This window comes from Hypanus sabinus, chromosome 27, assembly GCF_030144855.1.
Source record: "Hypanus sabinus isolate sHypSab1 chromosome 27, sHypSab1.hap1, whole genome shotgun sequence".
Lineage (NCBI taxonomy): Eukaryota > Metazoa > Chordata > Chondrichthyes > Myliobatiformes > Dasyatidae > Hypanus > Hypanus sabinus.
This window is the reverse complement of record NC_082732.1, coordinates 26,296,946-26,321,658: the sequence shown is the minus strand read 5'-3', so window position 1 is coordinate 26,321,658 and position 24,713 is coordinate 26,296,946. Positions and strand designations below refer to the sequence as shown.

Genomic DNA, 24,713 nt, shown 5'->3' with positions numbered 1-24,713 from the left:
TTTAGCCCCTTTATGATATCAGCTACAGCTTTTTATTTCAGCATAATTTCTTGTCAATTCTGATCTAACCCTGCAGTTTTGTTTGCCTATTATAGTCTAATTTGGATCATCTGTTTCCTTGGTTAAATAAGAGAGAGTTGATTTGTTTGTTCCTTTTTTTAAAGTGGCGTAAATGATATAGAGGCATAAATGTGAGGTAGGAATGTTAATGGGACAGCAAATATTAGAAGCAGCTTGTGGCTAAGATTGAGATTTTGTATTATAGGTTCAGTACAATCTACTAACTCCACCAGCATGCACTGCTGGCACCAGTGCCAGTGGTACCCAGGAATCTGGCCGGCGTCATATGCCATTTTATCATGGATTTAAAGAGGTTGAAGAAAACTGGGCAAAACACAGTGGGACAGGTATGATAAAGACAGTAAATATAGGGGTCAGGTTAAACTTAGCATATTGGTTATGCTGTGTAGGAAAAAATGAATTGGTCATTAATCTGAATCTTATGAAGCGACAATTTAGTAATAATAACTTCACAACTACTGGATTGTCATAAACATTTATTCTGTTGTACTCATGCAGTCTTGCCTACATACAAATCCTGACCTGCAAGAACTCAAATGACTCAAATGTCTTCTGAGAGGCCTGAACCCTGGCCTGTTAAAGAAAAAGAATAAAACTGGGCATCAAGCTAGACATTGAATTCAGACATACCAAAGACATCTTTAGCCCAGTCAGTCGTACAAAATCCTTGCAGACATTCTTGTATCTCGTGTCTAAATTGTGAGAACTATCTGCTAACAGGTTAAGTAACTGCTTGTATACTTGCAGAATCTTACTTTATGGATGATAAACCAAACTCTTCCATCACAATCCTCGGTACTTCTTGCATTGTCAGGACAAAACCACCAGAGGGGGAAATACATTAATATGTATATGCATAGAGGAAGGATTAACCCTGAGAGTAATGAATATTTACTCCAGATCATAGTATCCACTTAAGCATGGGCAGCGAAACATGTTCATCTGGAAGTGCTGTGTGGGTGATACATTTGTGCTTTATCCCAAGCTTCCCACCATCAAAATCCTATTTAAATCACTCTGCATGATATCAGTAAATAGTTGTGAGCACTAGCTACAGCAGAGGCAATAGGACCAGGCAACCTTCTGGTAGTAGTACAGAAGACTTGCATTCAAACTAACCCACCAGTCCTAGTGTAATTGTAACAGTGGGATCTATCCAGAAAATTAAGCAACTATGCCTTGTTCACAAATAATCTGGACCATTACCAAGCCGGCTTATTTTTGCCCTTTCACTTCAATCAGCAGCAAGTGATTGTGTACTCAGTAGTGCTGACACATGGGGTCTTTTATCCAAAAAGCAGCTCACTGTTGTCCATTATCAATTTTGCTAGGACCACTCAACCCCAGACCATTGTAGTCTTGTTGCAGAGCTAGAAGTGAAGTGAGAGTGACTGCTCTGGTATTAAGCCATCATTTGATTGATTGTGGCTGCAAGGAGCCTTGGTAAAACTGAATTCAAGGCATCAATATTCCAGTGGTTGTTGGACCTCACTGCAGGAGTTTCTCAGGACAGTTTTCTCAGCCTCACCACCATCAATAACCTTCCTCCCATAACCACTCACAAAAGAAGACGTTTGTTGATGATTACCCAAAGTTCAAAATCTTTTGCATCTTTTTAGCTAATAATCCAGTCTATACTGCATGTAGCAAGACCAAGGCCATGTGAAAGGTATAGATATGAATGTGTTTATACAGGGAGTGACTGGTGTTCAGAATTAGTAAAATGGCCGAGTTTTGAAGCCTTTGATGGACTAGGCCAGTAAATATCAGAGGGTTGTCAAGTTTGTTCTTGTGTTACTAATATCTATAACTAGTCTTAATTCAGTCCTGTACATCGTTGCCTTAAGAGTTATTGCTTTGATTAGATTTTATTTCTGATGGCTTACTGTTCCTGTTCCAGAGTCTGCGCCTTTACCTAAATTCTACAGCATTCTTTCTCATGAGACTTCTGGTGATGACAGCAACAAGCTAGATGAGACGGTGAGAGTCACGGAGTAGGATCTGACAGAATTATAAAATTATATACTATATTTGGTGATAACGGTAATGGCAATAATACAAGTTGGATATATAGTGCACAAAACACTAATGCCTTTTGATTGATAGTGAACCTTTTTTAAAGGTTTGTACAATGTTTATTGTTGTATTTTTTTGCTCTTATTTCTCCACTTATTCCACAGGTCTTTGATGTTCTCTTCAGTGCTGCTCTAAAGTATGATGACCTATACGCATCACTGATCTTGTTACTGTCAGCTGGCTCACAGTTTGATGCTCTCAAGCGTGAAGAGCACAAGAATGCAACACCTGTGGTAATTTAAAGGGGCATATGTTGCTTACAGACTCTTGGGAGAGTGGGAGAGGCAGTTTGACATTTTCTGTTTATACTCGATTGTCTGAGAATGCTGTTCATTTTATTCTCTCCTTCACTTGCACTTTGCCTGTTCAAATACTACTTTCTCAAATTATGTTTTTAAAAAAACAATTTTTGAAAGCAGTCTGTTACCACAAATGTTTTTGGTTGGATGGTCTGAGTCCATGTAAAACTTTTCTGCTGACTTAAATTAGATTTCTGGTTACTATGGAACGTTTGTTTACTTCAGTTACATGTTCTGCTGCATGTTTCTTCAGTCATTAGAGTTCAATTGGATCAGTGGTTTGTAGTTTAAGTGCCTACAGATACTTCATTCACTACACCTAGCAAAATTTAGATCTTAATTTTGGATAAATCTTATTATTAAAAAATCAAGTAATTTTAATGTTGTATAGATACGTAGATTTTACTTCTTTTTGTATATAAAAATTGATGTAGATGCATACAAAATGGATTTTTAAAAAATGAGTAATTATCATTTATTTGTTTCATACACACCATGTTCCTAAAAGCTAAGTTAACTGACAAGCTCTGCTATTTTATTGACCCCTATATAATTTATTGACAAATACGGAATTAACCAGTTATTTTTTGGGTTGCTTATGTTTTATGCAGTAAGTCTTTACCAGTTTTTTTTGTTTTAGCTTTGTTCCCTTGTTGACTTTGTGTTCTAGGAGGCATGCTCTGTTCAGTATTACTTCTTGATTTTGTGGAGGATCCTGGGTATCATGCCGCCATCAAAAGCCTATGTTAATCAAGTGGCAATGAGTACAACAGAGCTGAATGAATGCGACATCCTGCATACCCTTCGATGGTCATCACGCCTTTGTATCAACACATATGCAATCTGGATCAAGGTAAAGGCATGTGCAACCCGTAGTGGCATGTAGGTGCAAAGGTGCTGAGTTAATATATCAAAAAGACTCTATTTGAATGAGATTTGAATGCTATTTGAATGTTATTTGAAATTCTATTTGAATGCTAGGAAACTGGATGTGTTGAAGAGGAAAATGTTTGGCTGCAAGAAAGACCAGACTCCCAGTTCACATTATTGCAAAATCTACAAAAATTGCTTCTGTTTTATTTCACACTTTCGTCCTTTTGTTCTTAAGGCCTTCTTTCATGCAAGGTTCACCATATCCGTGCCAGAATTGCTTCATATCTGATTTGAGGCAAAGAACTAGCAGTGGCCGGAACATAAACGAGAGGATGTTTATTCAAACGAGAGGACATGATTTGAGAGTTAGGGGGCAAAAGTTTAAGGGAAACACGAGGGGGTATTTCTTTACTCAGAGAGCGATAGCTGTGTGGAATGAGCTTCTTGTAGAAGTAGCAGAGGCCAGTTCAGTTGTGTCATTTAAGGTAAAATTGGATAGGTATATGGACAGGAAAGGAGTGGAGGGTTATGGGCTGAGTGCGGGTAGGTGGGACTAGGTAAGATTAAGAGTTCGGCACGGACTAGGAGGGCCAAGATAAGTTTGCAGAATTCGTCCTTGTCTAATGAACAGGCATTTTTCAAGGAAGTTCCAAGATAGTGGCTGAGAATTAATTTAGAAATGAGGGATTTGTATTCACTTACGGATTGTGCACTGTTCCCTTAACTTTCACCTCTGTGGACTCGGCACCAAACATTTTTCTGTGAGGTACTGGGACCTGTACTGGGATAGAATCTGCCATTAAGCATTGTATCAGTTAATGTTTTCGAGCTGTTAAACTAACTAAATATTATAGTGGGTGGAGAATTACCGTGGTAGAAGTGGGGAGTAATGCTTTTTTTTTAGAAGAAATGGTAGCTGATCAGTGACCAGCTTAGTACCTTGAGTTCACAAATGTATGCTTTTGTTTTACTTAAGGATCACCTTGTGCGACAGGGCATGAAGCCAGACCATGCTGATTCACTGGTAGAACTGGCCAATACCAAATGCAGTTCTGTGAAGTATGATGTTGAACTTGCAGAGGAGTATGTTGCCAGGCAGGTAAGAAGAAACTATGCCTGTATGCTCTCTGAATGTATGTGTTACTTGTTCTGGTATATCAGGTTGTGTTAACTGCATTGTGGCCTTAATCATTGAATAGTTGCTATGTCATTGCCAAAATATTTTACAAAGATATGTTTTGGGGTAGAACATGGATCAAGATGAACACAACAGCTCATCGCAGAGGTGAAGAACTTCCCATTGATACTGCTTATTTTAGTACAATGTCTCTTCTGACCGGTACACTGGATGGTTGGGCTGCTCCTTTTCGCAGCTGGGGCCGCTTTAACATCGTAGCATGGCTTGCTGTCTAAGAAAAGCAAGTTCAAAGAGCCGAAATTTCTGTAGAATTTTCTGATCAACCTTTAAGTAGTTGCTAAAGGATGTATCATTTTAAAAAATTGTGACTGTGAATTGGATGCTTTTCTCAGAACTAATGTGCAATAGTTCTATCTATTCACTTGCTTTGAATATTTTTTGTGATGCTTTTCTCTCTTTTATAGACACTCATTTAGCATCTATATGTTTGATATTAATACTATTTTCCTTTCAAAAGCTTTAAAAGGAGTTTCTTGTTTGTTTAAAAAATTAGGTATCGTCCTGTTGTGGTATAGATGCAACTACTATTCTGCCACTAAGTCGTCTCCCTAACATGCAGACCATCTATACACTTGATGCAGTCATATCAAAGGTCCAGGTTTCTTTGGATGAGTACTTTTCCAAAGTGGCTGCAGAAAATGATTCACACAAGACCTCTGAGATCACAAAGAATTTGCTTCCTGCAACTCTTCAGCTTATTAGCATGTATGCTACCTTTGCCAGGTACGAAACAGAATGCTTGTGCATTTTTTAACATTAAAATTCCTGAATGAAATGCTAATTGTTGCCAAATTTAGCTGCTCTGTTTTGGCATCAAGCATTTCATCGCACCAAAATGTACATGATAATTTTCTTTTTAAAAAAAAGCACTTCAAAGGTCGAATTTTAATGTCAGAGAAATATGCAATATACATCCTGAAATGTCCTTTCTTTGCAAACATCCATGAAAACAGAAGTGCCCCAAAGAACGACCGACAGTTAAACATGAGAACCCCCCCCCCCCAGCTCCCCCCTCCTGTGAGTAAATAGCAGCGAGCAACAATCCCCCTCCCACCGGCCAAAAAAAAAGCACACCCTCTACTGAGCATAAGCGTGAGCTAGGCGATAGCAAAGACACGGACCTTGCAGTTACCCCAAAAACTGTCGCATTTCATCCAGCATTCGACAAACCACAGGTTCTCTCTCTCCCTAATAAGGGAGATGTCCCCCATTTTCTCAGCTAACTACTGTATTTCTCTGGTAGTTCCATGTCATATGAAAGGTTCCAACTCTGTACAACAACTCAACCACAAACTTAGAAATGCTTAATTGCTTGTGTCAGTTTTTTTTCGCTTCTTTTCAATTATTATTTAGTGGCAACTGTGACCAGTTTGTTAAGCCATCAATGTTCTTGTGTTAGGCTCTATTTTAAAACTTTTCTAGTTTTTCATCAAGAATGTTCACACATTGCTGAAACGAAACATCTTTAATCCCAACTTTCTAGATCAGATTGTTGAGCTGAAAGGATCTATTTATTCAACTGACTGACAACATTTAATCTGTTGTGAAGAATAAATAACTCCTTAAGATGTGCAGGTGTGATTTGATTGACTGTTAATGTTGAATTCTTGATTATCTGTACATTTCAACTAGTTATGTTATAAATCGATTGCTTGGTGATTGCTGTTAGGTCATATCTACTGAGGAGCCTGTGTGAAGAGGGCTCAACTGAGAGCCCAACTGATGAGAAGCTGCGAGGTTATGCAGCAGCATTGGCGATTGGATCTGCCCGTTGCAAGACTAACTCTGTTGGTAAGGACAGAATATTATTTTCCATTGCCACTAAGAAGATGGCAGAATAAGTCATTGGTTTTGTTCTTTATAAAATAAATTTTCCAAGCTCTTTCCCTTCGATCAGGTTGCCAGTATTCTTCCACCCATTTACCCTCATGACACTTCAGTGTTTGAACCTGGGCATAGGCAGACTGATTTAATCAAATCTGGCCCAGCTGTGCCATCATGTCAACGCTTTCAGTTCCTGTCACAAAGGCTACAGAAGTTGTTCACATACAAGGGTCCTGTTTGTTTTTTTTCTCTCTCTACTCTCTTGTTTTACCTGACAATCTTGATGCTGGTTGCAGTTCGAAATTGGGACCTCTTTTGTGTGACAATGCCATTCTGGCAAATTAACTGGAAGTATTGGTGATTGCATTAGTTTATGTGTAGAAAACAAAATTTATCACTGCCCTAAAGTTTTTTTTTAATGAGTGTCAGTCATATCCTCCTAAGGTTTCTATATGCCTTAAAACTGCAAGGTAATGTAGGAAATGATTTCAACTCCAGCTTATTATGGATGGAGATGAAGGAATAAGTTATGGTCATGATGCTCAGTTTACTTTAAATTATGACTGGTGTCTCAAGGAAGGTTGGTGTACTGCTGATCTAGAATTTCTGTCTGTCTGAAGTATGATATGGAAAAATGAAATAATTCCTGTTGTCTTTACAGCTCAATTGGTAATACAGAACCTACCATCGGCTGTTCAGACACTGTGTGAAACATGGAACAATGTTCACACCAATGAGTTTCCCAACATCGGATCATGGGTAGGTGATATGTTATGCACATTTGACAGTAGAAAAATTTAGGACACTAGTGGGACTTGGGTTGTTCTGCTACGACTGTTCTAAACTTTGGCTTTAGCTACACTTTCATGCTTTACCCCCAAGACCATGATACCCTTGCCGTCTGAGAAGCTACCTCATCCCTCTGAATTATTCAGTGCTTAGATAAGTTAAACTTAATAAGTTGTGAAGAAGAATCATGAAGAATCAAAAGTGCAATTGGAAGTGGAGTTGTTGTTATTGGAAGAGGATATTATGTAGTAAGTAAGTTATATTTAAATGTATGAATGGATGCTAAAAATAGAATAAAATGCATCTGGAGTGAGGAAGCTGTCAACGTTAACGTTAAATAGATTCGAGAGAAATTTTTCTAAAGGGATGCACAATCAAGAGTCATTAATGGAAGGAGAAACCTTGGCTGCATTGAATAAAACAGTTTAAATAAAGAGAACATTGATATATCAGGAATTCTGTTCTTTTGATTTGAGCTGAGTATTCTGTAATTTTGAAACAAGTCCATTCATTTCTTCATTGTCAAATTTCAGTGCCATTATTATCAAGATAGGCTCTCTAAGGGTTCTTACACTATATAGCACAGCAATTTCTCCCAATGTTTGATAAAATTATTATCTTTATATGATTAATTTAATATTATGCAGGTGTTTAAAGGAATCTTGATTTTTTTTGCCATCTTGTGTTCTTCCTAGCGGAATGCGTTCGCAAATGACATCATTCCTGCAGAGAGCTACATTAGTGCCATCCAGGCTGCACATCTTGGCACGTTGTCAAATCAGAGTCTGCCACTGGCTGCCTGCCTAAAGCATATTCTACTGTCATTGGTCAGACTCACTGGTGACCTTATAGTGTAAGTTGATTGTTGATTTTGAGATTATCCTGCAACGTGACTTAAAAGGTTCCAATGTTAATAATCTCTTGTATTTCATGTTGTCCTTGTCCGTACAACCCTGAAGGCCATTTAGCCTGTTGAGTCAATTACACATCTTGAGCATTTCCCTCACACATTTTTTTGTGCCCTGGTCTCTCTCATCTGATCTTCCCACCATGAATTTTATGAGGGTAATTATAATAAATTAACTTGTCTACCTTTCGGATGAGATGGGGAATCCAAGTGGTTACAGAGAGAACCTCATAGTCACAAGGAGACCATGCAAGCTGCACATAGAGCACCTCAGATCAAGATTGATTATGAGTTGTTGAAGCTGTGTGTCAGCAGCACTAACCGCTACATAACTCTTGTGGTAGTTTTCACCTTATGACTGGGGAGTTGACCAGTTTATCAGTCCCCTACCTTTGATTGCAGTGCATGTTTCCAGAATTTAAAAAAATATATATATTTTACCATTAGATCTTATAAACATGTAGCTGAGAGAGCTTCAGCCATTTTTGTTGCTTGATGCAGTAATTTCTGTACGTGGCATCCAGTATAAAACTAAAGTTGCGTTTAGAGTTTTCAAAGGATGTGGTATTAATTCTGCAGCACCTACTGTTGTCAGCTGCCTGGGCATGTCATTATGTGGCTCAGTGTCAATTTTAATTGAACACAATTTGCTGACATTTTGCTATATTAAGGCCTCTATATGAATGGAACTGTTGGTTGCACATCATATATAATGTTTCCCTTCCTCAAACTATGTATTCCTTGGTAGACAAGATATTCTGCAGATGCTGGAAATCTTGAGCAACACTCTCAAAATATTGGACACAGAAGAGTGTAGTGCCATGAAATTGGAGTATTCAATGGTCATGCCATCAGGTTGGAGGCCACCCAGGTGGGATTTGAGATGTTGCTCTTCCACCTTGCACTTGGCTTCATTGTGGCAGCAGAGGATGCCACGGACAAACATGTTAATGTGAGAATGGGAAGTCGAATTTAAATGGGTGGCTACCTTTGGCAGCAGGCAGAGCAAAGGTGCTCGAAAAAGTCTAACAATGACATATCTGTTCGTGACCTTTCTTACTGCCAGATGAGGCCAAACACAGGTTGGAAGAGCAACACCTGGATAGCCTCCAACCTGATATTGTTAAGATCAATATCCCTTATTTGTGGTAACCACTCCCCTCTGTTTCCCTTTCCCCTGTTTTTGTGCCCCTCCCCATTCTGCTGGCCCTCTTGCTCATTCTCCTCCACTGCCCTCATGACCTGCTCATCCCCTCCCTTGGTTACCCACCTCCACTTTATTCCACTGTTCTCTTCTATCAGATCCTTTCTTCTTCAGCCCTTTACCTCTTCTACCTATCACTTCTCAGATCATTGCCCCACCCCTCCCTCACCCACCTACCTTCTCCCTCACCAGGTCTCACTTATCACCTGCTAGCCTGTACTCTTTTTCCCACTTCCCACCACGTTCTGATTTCTGCTCCACTCCTTTCTGGTATTGATGAAGGACCTTGGCCCAAAATGTTGACTGTTTATTTCCCTCCATGAATGCTGCCTGACCTACTGAGTTCCTCCAGCATCTTCTTTATGTCGGTCTATATGTTCTAGTTTGAATTTGACCTCTGTTCTATTTCTCATGCTGTTAATTTCTTTCTTTGTCCATTTATTTACCTTTCTCTCTTGTACTGTTTCAATTGAACTCTCTATTCAGTATGTTTATCAGAAATCTTCAGTCCTAATTTTTTTTTCCAGGTGGTGTCCTGGTGAAGTGGATCCACCACAAGTTATTCATACATTGTTGCCATTGCTTTTGGAGACGAGCACAGAAAGTGTGTCAGAAATCAGCTCTACTTCACTGGAACGGATCCTGGGACCTGCAGAATCTGATGAGTTTCTTGCACGTATCTACGAGCGACTCATCACCAGCTGCTATAATATAATTGCTCTCCACTCCGATCCCAACAGGTAGGTAAAGTTTCAAATTAGCTTGCCAAAAATTCTTTTGGATTTTACAAAATATTAACATGTGAATGGATAGGTGCAGCACAAGTTGTCACCCAGCAACATCGGTGTGTAATCATTATGACTGGTATAGCATCTGACTGCAACCAACTTTTGTAATGCTAAACCTTTCATAAAGTATAAATAGACTGCTTTAACCTTAAAATCATATGTTCAAGAGAGCAACTGGCCTAAAAGATTACCGCCCAGTGGCTCTGATTTCAACAATTATGAAATGCTCTTAGCAGCTAGTAATGGATCATATGCAGTACCTTGAAAAAGTATTCAGCACCCACAGCTATTTTCACATTTTACTCTCTCATTTGTCTAAATTTAAAGTATATGGAAATAGGATTTTCTGAGAAAAATCTACAAAGCATTGTGAGTCATGTCAAATCAAAAGAAAAATTCTAAAACCTGTCAACAATTTACTATAAATTATAAACCAAAATTGAGGCAGAAAAAGTATGCATCCCATTTTGTAATTACTATGCTAACTTTCCTCAGGTGCAATATATTACCATACTATCTCACCCAGTTTGCTGATGTAGAAAATTGGAGATCACATGTTTTCAATGAATTTATAAGAATAAATATCCCCCCTCTCTGTAAGGTCTAGTAGTATGATAGATTTTCAACAGACCAAACCAGAATGAAGACAAAAGAGCATTCAAGGCAAGTCAGGGAAACGGTAATAGAGAAGCACAAATCTGGAGAAAGGTACAAGGCCATCTCAAAGGCACTGAATATACCTTGGAGCTCAAAGAAAAAAATATGAAACCATAGCCATACTGCTAAACTTAGAGGCTGCCCCTCTAAACTTAGTCACTGGAGAAGAGTGGCACTTGTAAGGGAGGCGACTGCGACACTAACAGTCACTCTGAGTGAGCTGCAGAAGTCTGTGGTTGCAACTGGAGATGAAGCTCATGGCTCCACAATCTCTAAGGCCTAGCGCAAAAAGGGTATGTATGGATGAGCGGCAAGGAAGTAACCATGGTTTATGAAAAAAACATATCCTTGCTTGTAAAGACTTTGCAAAGTGCTGGTTAGAAGATACTGTAAAGATGTGGAAGAAGGTCTTGTGGTTGATTGAGACTAAAGTAGAACTTTTTGTCCTCAACACTAAGCATTCCACATGGCACAAATCTAATACTGCACATCAGTCAGGTAACATCATTCCTACCGTAAAGTATGATGGAGGTAGAATCATGCTATGATGTTCTGAAGAATGGTCTTGGTCCAAAGCATCGACTGTTTATTCATTTCCATAGATGCCTGATCTGCTAAATTCCTCGAGCATTTTGTACGTGTGTCAGGTTATGGAGATGCTTTTAAGCAGCAGGGACTGGATGTCTGGTCAGTAATGATGGGAAGATGAATGCTGCTAAACACAGAGAGATCCTGAATAAAAATCTGCCAGCATCTGCCAGAAAGCTTAAACTGGGTTGTATGTCATCTTTTAGTAGGACAACGACCCAAAGCACACTGCCAGAGCAACTGTGGAGGATCTTCAAATATAGAATATTGATGTCCTTGAGTGGCCCAGACATTAACCCAATGGAACATCTCTGGAAAGACCTCAAGATTACTGTCCACAGCCACTCCCCAGCTAACCTAGCACAGCTTGACAAGTTTGCAAGGAGGATGGGCAAATCTTGCTCCATTACATCATGCAAAGCTAATAGAGACTTATCCAAAAAGACTACTCACTATAATAACTGCAGGTGGTGGTTCAGCTAAGTACTGAGCAAAGGGGGATGAATAGTTCTGAATTGCTGACATTTCAGTTTTTGAGTTTGTAGTTTTTCATGTTTCCAGATTTTTGGTGGGGTGGGGGTGGTTCGACTATGGAAAAGAAGGAGCATGTGATTCACAAATAAAAATTCTCAGTTAAAATTATCAAAATCTATGGTTTATATTACTCGTTCATGGTGAAGAAAGGCTGAATGCTTTTACAAGCCACTGGAAAATGCCATCTTCCAGCTGCATTGCATCCTTACTTTTTGGCCTACCCCTCAAGTTGGTGCAACAGCCTCAGCCCTCCAGTCTATCTTGTCCCACCTGGAAAATGATGCCTCATATGCCAGGATGCTGTTCATTGGTTTCAAGTCAGCATTTAGCACAATCATGCTCAGAGATGGGTGGGTAAACTATCCTCGTTGGAATTCAACATTCTGTAATGGGATCTTGGACATTTTGACAGAAGTATCCCATTCAGTCCAAGTCTTAAGTTCCATCACGCTGAGCACTAGTGCCCCCAGGGCTGTGTGCTCAGCCCGCTGATGACTCACAACAGCACTGCCAGATTCAGCTCAAGCTGCATTATCAAGTTTGCTGATAATACTACAGTGGTTGGCCTCATCAGCAACAATGACGAGTAGGCATACAGAGAGCAGGTTGAGAGGCTTCTCAAATGGTGAGATAACAAAAGCCTTTGTCTCAATGTGGACAAGACAAAAGAGATGATTGTGGACTTCACAAAGGCATAGTTCCACCAACTTCCATCGCACATCAATGGCTCTGCTATGGAGCGAGTGAAGAGCACAAAGTTCCTTGGTGTACACATGACGGACAATTTAATCTGGACCCTCAACACTTCTTCACTAGTCAAGAAGGCACACTAGTGACTACACTTTCTGAGGAGATTGAGACATGCAAGTCTCCTTGCCCACATTCTGGCAACTTTCTGCAGGCGCACCATTATCCTGTCTGACTGCATTGTTGTGTGGTACAGAGGCTGCAAGGGATCGGACTGCAAGACCCTACAGAGCATGGTTAAAACCGCTGAGAGGATCACCAGGGTCCTCCTTCCCTCTATTTGTGATATTTACTATGAGTATTGCAGACGAAAGGCCCAAAACATCCCACAATCATTCCACACCATCCATCCCACAGTCTCTTTGACCCACTACTGTCAAGGAGGAGGAACAGGTACATCAGGACTACAACTGCCAGACAGTGTAACAGCTTCTTCCCTCACACTGTGAGACTAATGAATATCCTGCCACCACCGAGGTGTCGTCACTACATCAGCATGGTGTTTACTGTATTCTGTACTGTTTACATGTGCTGAATGCAATTTGCACTATATTTTAACTTATTTATGGTAACATTTTAGTTTATGTGCTCTGGAAGAACATTGTTTCGTTTGCTTGTATATGTATAGTCAGGTAATAATAAACTTGATCTGAACTTGACCTTGCCGTATAAAATTCAGTTACATTTAATTTGTTGACATTGTTAGAATACATTTTCTTCACTACTAAAACAGTAAATTAGATAATTTGGAATGTCAGATGGGCTCAAATGTCATCTCTACTTACCGAGTCAGAAGACTGCGGATTGAACTGCATTATAGGAATAAATACATAATCTAACTTTATACTAAATTTTCTTGCTGAGGAGCCTCAGCTATTTTTGTTATAAAATAACTGTTGTAACTGCTCATTATTAAACATCACATCATTTGTGGAAGAGCAGGGAGTTTTCCTAACGTCCAAGCCACAGTTAGTGGCTTAATAAATCCACACCACTGAAAAATTGACTGACAATCCATTGTCTTAATTGTTTTATTGTACTAATTAAACACAAAAGTACAAGATTAAGAAATTGCATATGAAGCTGAGTCATCCCAAGATGTGAAATACAAGTTCTTTGTTCTTTCCTTGCAAACTTTAGCATTATCAAAGTGTTGACTCAGATTTTAAAATTGCTTGGGACTGGACACCTCAGAATGGCTTGGGTAGAACTGACTTTTCTGTCTTCTCTTGTTCCCAGACTTGAGAATTATAAATATTGTTAACCACTATTTGAGCCCTGAATCCATGGAACTACAGTAAATGGGTTGTCATCCAGCTTACAATTCCGTTACAATGTACAAGTCAGGTTTTAGATAGTACAGCGTGTTAGAAACACTGATTCCATCTAATGTGGTAATCAGTATAGCCTCCATTTTATCTAGTGCTGCCAACGTATTATATTTTGAATACATAGGGAAAAGGATTTGAGCTGTATGGAGTGCAGCTCATTTCCTTTGCTTGGGTCGTGCAGTCCATCATCCTCAAATGATAAGATTTATTGTTTAGATTAAAGTATTTGTCTTAACAAAAGTATGAATATATGAATGCATGTTTGGAACTTTCATGTGCTGTGCATTCCATGAATGTGAAAAATAAATTTTCCCACTGGGTGATAATTCAATGCATCAGGATTACTAAGAATTTTGCATTTTTGTTGGTAAGGTTTTTGAATTTTTGTCCAAACTGAGCTTAAAGGAGCACAGGTCTCTGTGTTAATGCTTTACCTTTCGATCCTAACAGTGGTCTAGATGAGACTATTTTGGAGGAGTGCTTGCAATACCTGGAAAAGCAGCTGGAGAGCAGTCAGGCACGCAAAGCCATGGAGGAGTTCTTCTCTGAACGGTAGGAGGAAGATCTTGGGAACTGCAAGATGAATTTAAATGATGCCACTGGGAAAGGGAAGAATTTTGGTTTTGGTTGAAAATTTTACGTCAATTGAAATTTTATGTTATTTGATTCTTTCAAATTCCTATCTGTCTACCTACCAACTGACCGACCACATGCAACAGACCCTTTCGAGTCTTGCTGCCCAACAACCCCAATTTAACCCTAGCCTAATCATAGGACAATTTACAATGAGCAATTAACCTACCAACTGGTACACTTTGGACTGTTGCAGGAAACCGGTGCACGCAGAGGAAACCCAAGCAGTCATGGGGAGAATGTACAAACTCATTACAGATGGTGGTAGGAATCTAACCTGGGTCACTGGTTGTGCTAACCACTACACTATCAGGCTACCCCAATGAATAATCAATGAATCCTAGTCAATTCATAAACTGGCATTTTCATTGGGTGTGATCCAGGATCCATAGAAATACAGCAACCCTGGGGTCCATTAATGTTTTTAAAAAAAATGTTTTATTGGGTCTTGGTATTCAAGAGTTTGAGAACCCTTTAGAAATATCCTATCCTATACCTGTTGAATTGGTTTAGTAGTCATCTGTTTTTCTATCTTTCTTGCAGTGGGGAACTGGTGCAGATCATGATGGCTACAGCCAATGAGAGCCTGTCAGCAAAATTCTGTAACAGAGTGTTGAAGTTTTTCACAAAGCTCTTCCAGCTTGGTAAGTATTGAATTTTGCGGAGGTTAATGCATATTTCTCGTCTGAAAATAATGATGAGGGAATGGTTGGACACACCTAATTGTTTTTGGACCCTTTGTTTGAATTCCTTTAACAGCTAATTTAGGTTATACATGGTTTCAGAATCAGGTTTATTATCACTGACACATACCATTAAATATATAGTTTTGTTGAAGTACAGTGCAATACATTAAAAAAGTATAAATTACAGTGAAAAAATAGTGTGGAAAAAATTAGTGAAGTCGTGTTCATGGGCTGTTCAGAAATCTAATGAATGATGAAAGATGCTGTTCCCAAAAACGTTGTGTTTGCAAATTTTGGCTCCTGGACCTTCTCTGATGGTAGGAAATAGTTGTGGTGAGGAAAGGGCATGTCCCGGGTGGTGAGGGTCCTTAATGATGGAAGCCACATTCTTGAGGCACCACCTTTTGAAGATGTAGTTCAATTTAGAACTTTGTTGGTAAACCAAGACTGAAAAGACAAACTGAGCATTTTTAATGGCAATTCAACAAAATATACATCTATCAATATTCAAATATGGAATAAATGTGAAGAACTCCTTTGCAATGTTTTTGCCTCCTGAATTTTAATGATGTTTGATTTTTTTTGCCATTGTGGGCTATGGAAGTTTACATGGAATTTTACACTGCTGTATGTGGTGGAATTATGTTCTTAACGATCAACATTTACTTTACAAATTCAGTTTCTTCATTTTATATTTATTAAAATATTCAGACAATATTACTAGTATTTGAATGTACGTGTCAGAATTTGGACTTAACAGAATTCAAGGATACTTTACGTCAGATTTGTTGTTGGAGTAATTCATCAGATTGACAACACTGATATGTAAAACCTCCTTATCTTTGTCCATAGCTGGTTTTACAATTGATGCTTTTAACAACGTATGGATTTGTGTGCTTTCTTTGTTCTTTCTGCCATTTAAAATGTGGCAATGGCAATAAAATATAACAAAATGGGAAATTTGCCATTGAGATTCTGTTCCTTCGGAAACAATTATTTTGAAACTGAGCAGCGTTGTCTCTGGGCTAATCTAGAAAACAAGGAAGATTACATTATTATGTTGGTTGTCCAAATTAAGCTGTCTGTGAACATTTTTCTTCAATCTACTTTCAAGAATGTTGCACTGGAGTGGTTAGTTAGCTCCATAATCAGTTAAAGGAACATTGATAAAAGTGGATGACATTTCTGAGGAGATTTGGAAGTAGTTCACAAGATGATTCATTGACCTTTTCCAGCGGAGAAGAGCCCAAACCCAAGTCTTCTACGTTTGTGTGGCTCATTTGCACAACTGGCCTGTGTCGAACCCAGCCGATTGCAAGCCTGGCTAACAAGAATGACACATGCGCCCCCTAAGGACTCTGACCAGTTGGAGGTGGTACAAGAAAACAGACAACTTTTGCAGATTTTGACTGCATGTATCGTTCGAGAAAACAGGTACCTTGAAACAGAGTCCTGGTAAAGATTCAACAACAAACATTGTGCTAAGCTTGCTTTTTATTCTGTGGAGAAGGTGTAGTAAGGATGTGGGCTGAAAGCATCCATGCAGTCACTCACTGTAGAGGATAAACTGATGCCCAATTACAGAAAATGGAAAATATTTTTATTGCTAATAGATTGTGCTTTTCCACATCGCTTTTTAATTAATTTCCTGCCCACCGCAGCTGCTTGGGAAATACCTTGTCCTCTGTGGTAAATTTTCTCGGACTTTAAACTATTGTGCTTATTTCTCATCTCAAGTTTTAATTTGTAGTGCTTGATTCTCTGCGTATCTCAAGCTGTTCCCTCAGACTAAAATTAATGATACCTTTTTGAGTCTGGCTTGATTCAGACTCCAGGCAGTCAAATCTTTGGCAGAATTGAGGCTGTGTATTTCTTTTTTTGTTAAAATTAATCTGTCCATTCTGCATGACAAAACCATTCAATTGCTTTGGCATCTCTGGGGTCAACACACCTAGAAGGGGTCTTAAGATTTGCAGCATCTCAAACATCAGCATTTGCATCCTCTGCCACAGAAATCCCTAGCCTTCATGTTATCACAATGCTTTTCCAAGCCACCAGTATATCAATATTTTTGCCTTGTATATAAATACCCCAACAATATTATTTGGCATGATGTTCCTTAAACAAAATTCTAATCTTTGGATTTTTGCCTCCTTTGTAAACCTATCATAATTTGATAAAACAGTTCCTCTGTTTGGATTCTTCACTTTGCAACATTTATTGTAGCTCTGTGAAGGAGGCCAGAATCCAGAAACTAGAAGTGTGTATAAGGAACATCAGGCTATATGAATTGTAGTGATATTCATTGGCAAGCAGAAAGATTTGATTTACTAGTGGTTTGGAAACCAGTGCAAGTTGAAGACTAGAAGTTTGTGCAAATAAGTTGCAAATAGATGTTTATCCCCTTTCATCTATATTATTCTGACCAAATCCTTAACCTATTCTTTACCAATTCTCCAGCCACTGATCCCTCTTGGGAAGGTGATGGCAACTGGGAACAGGGATGCCCTAGCCACACAATCAAAGAGCGAGGGGAGCTTGTATCTACCTCAATCTCTGCCTCTGGTTCCTCTTGGTCTCTGCCCACACCACCTAATGACTTCACAGGTTGGGGCTATCATTGGCAAAATTAATATGTTAGTTGCCAGATAGAATTTTTTAAAAATAGGACTGTGACAGTGATGTTTGGAGGTCAGAAAGATCTATCTGACTGATGTAATTTGTGGGATGTATACTGTGCATCAATGTTTAATGTAATAAAGAACTGCTATCACAAGTAAGATTATAAAGTTTACTGGTTTGCAGTAATATCTATCTGCACTATTTGGCAAACAGCTTTTCTGTGAAGTGACTGTGGGACTTACTTTCTGACATCAGTACTGTAAGTTGTTCCTACAAAGAACATTTCAACACAGCTATACCTTTTTGTGTAAGTTCTTTCAAGCAACAACCTAATTAGTCGTACCTGCTGGCTGTCTCCTCCTTGGCCTTCATTTTTTTTCTTTGTTAAGTACAGGGACTCTCTGGGTTATGGAAGATCTGACTTTAACAGAAATGCAACTTTGCACACATTCTCCCAGACATTTTTAACAAATTTTTATAGATGGGAAAGTTTGCTTTAGAAAAGCAGTGATCTTCAGGAGTTTTGGAATATGTGTAGCTGCTAATTAATTCAAAAGACAAATCTTAAAAAAAATACGACAGCCCTGCAGTAATCAAAGAAACACCAATGTCTGTTAAGAACACAGTGGCCAGTTTACAGGGAAGGACAAATAAATGTTCTTGATAGTCAATCCTCATTGAAAAATCAGTTTATAGACAGTTCTCAGGAACAGAACCTTTGCGTAAGCTGCGTGGATAGTGAGGTCAGCTGAGAAAATCATCGAGGTCTCTCTTCCTGCCATTACAGACACTTACACTACACGCTGCATCCACAAAGCAAGCAGCATTATGAAGGGCCCCACGCACCCCTCATACAAACTCTCCTCCCTCCTGCCATCTGGGAAAAGGCACCGAAGCATTCGGACTCTCTCGACCAGACTATGTAACAGTTTCTTTCCCCCAAGCCATCAGACTGCTCAATACCCAGAGTCTGGACTGACACCAACTTACTGCCCTCTACTGTGCCTATTGTTTATTATTTATTGTAATGCCTGCACTGTTTTGTACACTTTATGTAGTCCTGGGTATGTCTGTCGTCTCGTGTAGCTTTTTTTGTGTTGTTTTACATAGTTTCGTGTAGTTTTTGTATTGTTTCATGTGGCACCATGGTCCTGAAGAACGTTGTCTCGTTTTTATTGTGTTTCAACCAGTTATGGTCGAAATGACAATAAGAAGTGACTTGACTTGAAATGCCTGATGTTTTTTTAAATGAAATATTATCACTGATTAATATTACGTGGTTAATTTGATGCTAATGTGTTCTTATCCTCTCTTCAGCCAAGTTGGAGAAGGTGTTTGTACAGTATTACTCAACACGCTTATTCCCATGGCAACAGAAATGTTGTCCAACGGTGATGGAACGGGATTCCCAGAGCTGATGGTTGTTATGGCTACATTGGCCAGTGCTGGGCAGGGAGGAGGACACCTGCAGCTTCACCGAGCAGCTGTGGATTGGTTAGAAAAATGGTGAGTACATTAACATAATTTGGTGGGTGATTATAGTTTGAGTCCAGTGAAAAGGACTTGTGTTTATTTAATTCACATGAAGGAAAATTGATTGTAATTTTAATAAAAGAGATTTTGAACATGACCTGAATAGGTTATCTATGAAGTTGTATCTAGAAATGTGTAGAAATTAGATGGTTTGAGATTATTTATACTGTTTTTCACATTCAATTTTGATGACAAAATGTCATTATCTTTTTCAGTAAGAAATATCTGTCCCAGAAGAACGTTCTTGAGAAGGTGGGAGCAAATGTAACCCAGGGGAAGGTGAGTTAGTTTCTGGGCGTAACTGTGGTGAACTTTTAAAAATCATCATGTTTACAAGAGGTTGCTTTTTAAGCCACTTCTCTTCCTCTGGAATTTCCCCTTATGATGGTATGTGGGATGGGGCTTGTATCAAGGTGCAGACTGGGCTCCATTGTTGCTTACCAAATCCTTTTGACTCTGGGTTTAACCTTTCTGTCATTCAGCACGTAGGTATGCTTGACTGCTCCTGCCATATCATGACTTATCTCGCGGATGTCATGAACGCCCTGAGACAGAGTAGTGGGCAGGGTTCAACACATGTACTAGTGGATGGTGAAGAAAGAGCAATAGAGGTTGATTCTGATTGGGTTGAAGATCTGGCTGTGGAAGAAGAGGACTCACAAGCAGAAGACTCGGTGAGTGGTTTGGCAAACAAGCTGGTAAATAGTAAAATAGTGAATCAATATTCTTCTGTAAGACAATGTATAGCTTTATCACAGAAATGACTGGTGGGGTATTCTTTGTCTTTAGGATGAAGATTCCTTGTGTAACAAGCTCTGCACGTTCACAATTACGCAGAAGGAATTCATGAATCAGCACTGGTGAGAACATTGGCTTTCCATTAAATTGGATCACAAGAGAACTTTGATTATTGCATTTAGTTTGCAGATTATTCATAGTTATAGAGCACATAAACAGGCCCTTCAGCCCAATTTATCTACGTTAATCCCATTTTCCTTAAGTTTTCTGTCCAAAAGTCTTTTAAACATTGTGTCTATTCTCGCCAACTACCTCATCTGACCGCTTGTTTAAATGTTGATGAACAATTGTTCCTGTTCCTGTTGTTGTGGTACAAGAAGTGGGGCAGAAAACATGAGTATAATGTTAGGAACAGTATAGTGAGTATTGACACTGTTCTCTTCAGCAAAGATCAGGAGTCCAGAAGGTTGCATTGCCAGCCCAATGCTAAGGTTTGGGACATGTCCTGGAGAAGAATTTGGAATGAGAAGGAGAAGATTGAGCATTGTACTGATTGCTTGAGTGAGAAGCTATACACTAAATTCATAAAGAGAAACCTCAATGATAATAGAAACACAGAAAACCTACAACACAATACAGGCTCTTCGCCCACAAAGCTGTGTCAAACATGTCCTTGTTTTAGAAATTACCTGGAGTTACCCATAGACCTCTACTTTTCTAAGCTCCACGTACCTCTCCAGGAGTCTCTTAAAAGATCCTATCGTATTCGCCACCACTACCGTTGCTGGCAGCCCATTCCATGCACTCACCACTCTCTGAGTAAAAAAAAACTTATTCCTGACATCTCCTCTGTACCTACTTCCAAGCACCTTAGAACTATGCCCTCTCTTTTCTTTTTAAATTTTTTTATTATTATAACTATGCCCTCTCATGCTAGCCATTTCAGAGCTGGGAAAAAGCCTCTGAATGTCCACACGATCAATGCCTCTCATCATCTTGTACATCTCTATCAGGTCACCTCTCATCCTCTGTCACTCCAAGGAGAAAAGACCAAGTTCACTCAACCTATTCTCATAAGGCATACTCCCCAATCCAGGCAACATCATTGTAAATCTTCTCTGCACTCTTTCTATAGTTTCCACATCCTTCCTATAGTGAGGCGACCAGAACTGATCACAGTACTCCAAGTGGGGTCTGACCAGGGTCCTATATAGCTGCAGCAATACCTCTCGGCTCTTAAACTCAACCCCACAATTGATGAAGGTCAATGCATCATATGCTTTCTTAACCATAGAGTCAACCTGCACAGCAGCTTTGAGTGTCCTATGGACTTGGACCCCAAGATCCTTCTGATCCTCCACACTGCCAAGAGTCTTATCATTAATGCTGTATTCTGCCATCATATTTGACCTACCAAAATAAACCACCTCACACTTATCTGGGTTGAACTCCATTTGCCACTTCTCAGCCCAGTTTTGCATCCTATCAATGTCCTACTGTAACCTCTGACAGCCCTCCACACTATTCACAACACCCCCAATCTTTGTATCATCAGCAAATTTATTTATAAAAATCACAAAGTGTAGGGGTCCCAGAACAGGTCCCTGAGGCACACCACTGGTGACTGATCTCCATGCAGAATATGACCTCTTTACAACCACTCTTTGCCTTCTGTGAGCAAGCCAGTTCTGGATCCACAAAGCAAGCAATGCCCCCTTGGATCCCATGCCTCTTTACTTTCTCAATAAGCCTTGCATCGGGTACCTTGTCAAATGCCTTGCTGAAATCCATATACACTACAATCTCTGTGTGGCTTAAAGGTTGAAGGGGATTTTTTTTCATGGAGTACTGGCACCACTATTGGGACTTCAAAGAATCGAGATAAAGCTGGAGAGAAAAGTATTAATACTGGATGTTAAAAAGAGACCAATACAGGAAGGAATGCAAAGTAGAAATTTTGAAGTAAGAAGTAAGTCATCAAGTGTGTGAATAGAGGTTACTAAAATAATAAAAGGACAAAAGTAATAACTCTGTTACCAGCTAACCAGAGCATTTAGATAAACAAAGAGTGCAAATGGAATTAATTATATTTGATAGCATTACACAAAACATTTATTATAGATATTGTAGTAGGGCACTTAGAATTCAAGCTAATTGGGTAAAGTTGAAAAGAAACAGGGATCAGTGAAAGTACTATATTTAGATTTCTGGAAGGAATTTTATAAGGTGCCGCATTAAAGGTTATCACAGCATATCAACACTCGTGTAGTAGGTAAGATGGGCATAAATTTGACTAGTTTACAGAAAACAGAGTATGTTTTTTTTCCTGGTTGTAAGTTATAATGAATGATGTGCTGCAGGGATCTCAAAATAAATGATTCGGATGAAAGCACAGTAGGTATGTTTGCTAAATTTGCTGATGGCACAAAGATAGATAGGAATGTAGGTTATAATGGAAACTTAAGGTTAAACTTGAATAAAGGTGGTTTAACTGGGCGAGATTTTGCAGATGATAGGAAAAAATGCATATTATCTAAATGATAGATTGGAAAGCTCTGAAGTACAGAGGGCTTTGGATATCAAGCGCATAATTTGCAAACAATTTTATTATTTATGGCTAGGGTATTGAATACATAGAATGCTGTGCAAAAGTCTTATGCAGGTATAAATATAGCAAGGGTGCCTATGACTTTTGAACAGTACAGCAGAGAGTGAGTTTGTAAATCTGGTGGGGGCAAAGGATGTTGGGAATGGCAAGGGTGGAGAGCCATGGAAGGGGTGTGGGACAGTTGGTAGAGGAGGAATGCCAGGGCAGGGGGTGGGGAGGTGCAGACACACCCAACCCTAAGACACCAGGCAAGGTCATTTGATTCAAAACAGTTGGTTTATTGATCATTACAGAATACCTCTCTGGTACTTCCTGCTCCCTTCCCCTCTCCCAACCATGAATTCCCCTCTCTCTGCCCCCTTCCCATTCACAATTCACAACAGAGACCCTTATCAGAATCAGGTTGACCATCATTCACGTATGTCATGAAATTTAGTGTTTTTTTGCAGCAGCAGTACAGTGCAATACATAAAATTACTACATTACTGTGGAAAAGTCTCAGGCACCCTAGCTATATATATGTGCCTAAGAGTTTTGCACAGTACTATAAATAAGGAGGTTAGGTTTAATTGTAAAGAGCATCAATGAGACCACATTTGGAGGAGTGTGAACAGGATGGGTCTCCATATTTAACGAAGGATGCAATTGCATTGAAAACAGTTCAAAAGTGCTTGATGGATTAATACCTCAATGGGTGTCTGATGAGGAAAGATTAGGCAAACTTGGCTTATCTTCAATGGAGTATGGAAAAATGAGGGAACTTGATTGAAATAAAATCCTGAGGGGCATTGGCATGAAGATGTTTCATCTTGAGGGAGAACTCAGAATTAGGAATCACTGCTTCAGAAATCATGATTAAGGTACTGATGTTATGTTTTATTTCTCTTTGAATGGTACAAGTCTTTGCAACTTTTTTTAAAAGGACAATGAAAGCAGAATCTTTAGGTATTTTTAAGGTTGAGGGAGCTGGTTTCTTGATAATCAAATTAAAATGTACTAGGACGAGGGGGAAATGTAAAATTGAGGTTACAATCAAATCATCTGTGATCTTATTAAATGACACCAGGGCGGGCTTGATGGGTTCTGTGGTTACCTTCTGCTCCTAATTCATATGCTTGTATTGGGCTGTGTGTTGAAATTAATAGTTTTGTGCAACAACATACCAATGAAGAAAGAAGGCTGTTTAACAGTATAAACATGAGAAAGTCTGCAGGTGCTGGAAATCCAAAGCAACACACACAAAATGCTGGAGGAACTCACAGGTCAGGCAGCATCTATGGAAATGAATAGAGTCCTTGTGAAAGATCTCAGCCTGAAACATTAGCTATCTACCGTAAATTCTGGACTATAAGCCGCTACTTTTTTCCCACGCTTTGAACACTGCGGACTATACTACGGTGCGGCTAATGCATGTTTTTTTTTCATGCCGCCAAAAACATTTTGCCTCGTAACAGTAGACCAATAAAATTGATGAGTAGTTCACAGAGGTCCAATGAAATTGTACGATAAATCAAGCGCACTTTCACAATTAAGTTATTGTAAATCAGTCATTTGTACTCACCCTCATCAACATGGAAAACACTGGAAGAAAAGCATATGATGCAGCTTTTAAGTTAAAGGCAATCAATCTGGCAGTTGAAGAAGGAAATCGAGCTGCTGCACATAATCTTGGCATAAATGAATCAATGGTGAGACGGTGGAGACGCCAGCGTGAGGAACTGAGTCAATGCAAAAAGACGACAAAAGCTTTCAGAGGTAATCATAGCAGATGGCCCGAACTTGAAAACTTTCTTGAAGACTGGGTTAACACACAGAGAGCAGGCGGCCGCGGTGTTTCCACCGTGCAGATCAGACTGAAGGCTAAAGCAATCGCCACCAAAATGAAAATCGAAGATTTTAGAGGTGGGCCATTGTGGTGTTTTAGATTTATGAGACGAAAAGGCCTGTTCGTCAGGGTACGCACAACTCTGTGTCAGCAGCTCCCTCCCGACCACGAG

At 39.3% G+C, this 24,713-nt stretch overlaps 1 protein-coding gene across 1 annotated transcript in view; it reads left to right on the top strand.

The window, feature by feature from the left end:
* ubr4 (ubiquitin protein ligase E3 component n-recognin 4) overlaps window positions 1-24,713 on the top strand; it is a 223,878-nt gene that overhangs the window by 53,326 nt on the left and 145,839 nt on the right. The window contains exons 20-36 of the mRNA XM_059952034.1: window positions 266-407; window positions 1,982-2,061; window positions 2,262-2,390; window positions 3,127-3,309; window positions 4,306-4,428; window positions 5,021-5,250; window positions 6,197-6,318; window positions 7,013-7,110; window positions 7,836-7,993; window positions 9,779-9,991; window positions 14,347-14,448; window positions 15,073-15,173; window positions 16,451-16,649; window positions 19,155-19,343; window positions 19,586-19,649; window positions 19,853-20,044; window positions 20,160-20,230. Of these exons, the coding sequence (XP_059808017.1) occupies window positions 266-407; window positions 1,982-2,061; window positions 2,262-2,390; window positions 3,127-3,309; window positions 4,306-4,428; window positions 5,021-5,250; window positions 6,197-6,318; window positions 7,013-7,110; window positions 7,836-7,993; window positions 9,779-9,991; window positions 14,347-14,448; window positions 15,073-15,173; window positions 16,451-16,649; window positions 19,155-19,343; window positions 19,586-19,649; window positions 19,853-20,044; window positions 20,160-20,230 (2,396 nt within the window). The remainder of the gene's footprint in view (window positions 1-265; window positions 408-1,981; window positions 2,062-2,261; window positions 2,391-3,126; window positions 3,310-4,305; window positions 4,429-5,020; window positions 5,251-6,196; window positions 6,319-7,012; window positions 7,111-7,835; window positions 7,994-9,778; window positions 9,992-14,346; window positions 14,449-15,072; window positions 15,174-16,450; window positions 16,650-19,154; window positions 19,344-19,585; window positions 19,650-19,852; window positions 20,045-20,159; window positions 20,231-24,713) is intronic.